The sequence below is a fragment of the Bison bison genome, unplaced genomic scaffold, assembly GCF_000754665.1.
Source record: "Bison bison bison isolate TAMUID 2011002044 unplaced genomic scaffold, Bison_UMD1.0 scf7180017864317, whole genome shotgun sequence".
Classification (NCBI taxonomy): Eukaryota; Metazoa; Chordata; class Mammalia; order Artiodactyla; family Bovidae; genus Bison; species Bison bison.
This window is the reverse complement of record NW_011494889.1, coordinates 8,652,652-8,655,333: the sequence shown is the minus strand read 5'-3', so window position 1 is coordinate 8,655,333 and position 2,682 is coordinate 8,652,652. Positions and strand designations below refer to the sequence as shown.

Here is a 2,682-nt window from a genome sequence, read left to right as displayed (position 1 = left end):
AGTCAGAGGGACCCCCAGCAGCCTGGCCCCACTGAAGCCGCTCTGAGTCAGACAGGTGAGGAGAGGCGAGTTCTGAAGGAGCTGTTCCCAGAGGGAGGCTGCTGGGGGTCCCTCTGACTGAGGCCCGCAGCAGTTGCCCCTCAGGCCTCCGCAGCCCGCCGCACAGGAGGGGGCGGTGAGGTCTTTCTCCTCAGCCGCTCCTGCTCCTTAGCGCGGCCTCCAGGGGCTCCAAGAACCAGACGCCCATCAGAGGCTCCTGGAGCAGGATGAAGCAAGAAGGCAGACAGAAGGCCAGGCACACTCCGGAAAGGCTGGGCCCCAGTCTTCGGGGAAAAGTTACCCCAGTCGTGCTTCTGGCCTCCCCCTTCCCCCGCAACCCCACGAGAGCCACAGTGAGGCTGTCCTTCCGGCTCTAAAGGTGCTGAAGTTTCTGGTTCTACGGCTTCCCAGCTTAGCCCCGTGTGGGTGATGGATGCCTGCCAGGTGCTCTGGGGGCCAAGGTCCAGGCCATTTATCTGACGGGAGACATTTCTCTGTGGCGAGGATACCCCCAGGCCAGCCCACCATTCATCAGCCTCCAGGGAGGGGGCTTTTTCCAGTCAGCAGTTATTGTCAGCCCAGCTGCTGCTCATAAATTTTCCGCAGCACTTTCCGCTGGCTCAGGAACTGCCTGCCGACGGGCCCACGCAGAGCTCCAAAGATGAGGGCTGGGGAAACAGCCAAGGGGGCTGCTGAGAAGGGGCTCCATCTGGAAAGCCAGATACTTAGAAAAACAGAAGCACCCACAGCGCAGGCCATCGAGGGCATCAGGGGAGTTTTACAGAGGGTCACGGGGCTGTGGGTGCCGTGAACAAGAGGGGAAACACGATCCTACCTGCCAGACCGTCAGGACAAATGAGACTGTGGAAGGGGTCAGTGTTTGCAGAGAACTTTCCTTCCAGCTCACAACGAGGTATCTGCAGATGCACACACACACACCTCCTCTTGGCTAAGAGCATCCATTGGCTGATCCAAGCAGAGCCAAGGTGTGCTCTTCCAGGAAAAGAGACTAAAGAAAGCTGTGCCAAGACAGCAGCGACATCAAGTCATTCAATAAACACTCCTCAAGCGCCTCTCTGTACAGTGACTGTCCCGGGTGCTGCAGGTGACAGAGGGATGAGCCAGATGTCCCTGCCCAGAGCTTCTCCTCCGCCCAGGTAGCACCACGATAGGAGGAAGAGCGAGGCGGCTTTGCCAGGCAGGATGACCCTGATTAATGGAGAATGGCCACATGTAGGGCTGTGTTCAGAAGGCCCCTGGGCCACACCAGGGTCTAGGTTTCCCACTGTAAGCGGGGCAATAACCATGCAACCTCATGAAGTGTGTGCAGACTTAAAGCAATGATACATCTAAAGCATACAGGATGCTGCCTGGCCCAGGCTGGGACTCAGCGAAGAGCAGAGCTGAATCCAATCAGCTGGGTTGTTCCGTCTTGGAATGGACCATTCTTGGAACCATGGCTATACGTGCCAGGTGCCTCTGCAGGCAGTGACCCTCTGCTGAAAGGCTCTGGGTGCCCCTTCTGGGCCCAGGACTGCAGGTCCTACCAAGGGTGGGAGGCCAGATGTGAACTCTTGGAGGGGTCACGGAGGCCTGGCCACACCCAGCAGGTGGGCCAAGGCGGTGGGTGGGTCCCTTCTCCCCCAGCCACCTCCCTGGAGAAAGGAAACAACTGCCTAAGCATCCCTCATGCCTCCGTCAAAGGAACTGAACTCGCAAGTCTGACGGGTCACCTGTCTCCCGTGGTTCCCGCTGCTCTAGAACATTCTCCCTTCTTTCTCAGCCGCAAGGCCTCCTGCTCTCTGCTCACTCGAGGAACCCGACAGAGGTCCTGCTGCCAGCTGCTAAGGACTCCTGCTCTATCCCGCCTCTGCACAAGCTGTTCCTTCTGCACACCTTTCCCTCTTCTTTACCCTTCCTCTGGGCAGCCATTTCTTCCTCTCTGCTGCTTCCGTTCTCCCCATTTGAGCTCTCACTCCTGTGGCTTGCCACTGCCGGACACCAGCCTCTAGTTCCCCCGGGACTGTGAACTCTGATGAGGGCAGAAACTCTGCACCGGCCTAAGTGGATGCCCCGAGACTCCAAACATACAGACCAGACAGCACCAGCCTGGAGAGGGGATTTGGTCTTTTGGGGTGGGACCCACGTGTCTACATTTTGAACAAGCTCCTTGACTCTGATGACCCCTGACCCAGGGGCTAGCAAGTGCCTGGCACAGCCCTGAGAAGGTGCTCAGTGTTTGCTAAGCGACTGCCTGATTTTTGCTAGGAAACCAAGGCCACTGGGCTGACTTGGGTGCCAGTTTCCCCAGGTGGAACCCAGACAGGAGTATAACTCAAGTCCTCTAAGAGGTTCAAACTAGTTGCTGCAGCTCCTGCTGAAGGATCAATCGGGGCCGCGCCCCTACCTCTGGGGGTATGCTGTCCTCCGAGTCGGAGCTGTCCTCGTAGACGCCGCCCCCGCCCGCCTCCAGGTTCATCTGCAGCAGCTGGTCGATGGTGGCGTCCACAGCGCCGCTGTTGGCGCGCAACACGCACTCGATGATGTCGTAGTCCATGTTGGGGAACATGGTCGTGAAGTCGTCCATGGCCTGGTTGAACTCGAGGCGGCGCACCTGGCGGGCTGGCCGGCTGTTGTTGAGCT

The 2,682-nt window shown here is 58.8% G+C and overlaps 1 protein-coding gene across 1 annotated transcript in view; it reads right to left on the bottom strand.

Moving 5' to 3' along the window:
- Positions 1 to 2,680, bottom strand: part of CUEDC1 (CUE domain containing 1) — a gene marked incomplete at its 5' end in the record, with an annotated part of 21,462 nt that extends 18,782 nt beyond the window's left edge. Inside the window, one exon of the mRNA XM_010852946.1 lies at positions 2,447 to 2,680. Within this exon, the coding sequence (XP_010851248.1) occupies positions 2,447 to 2,680 (234 nt within the window). The remainder of the gene's footprint in view (positions 1 to 2,446) is intronic.
- Positions 2,681 to 2,682: the final 2 nt, after the last annotated feature.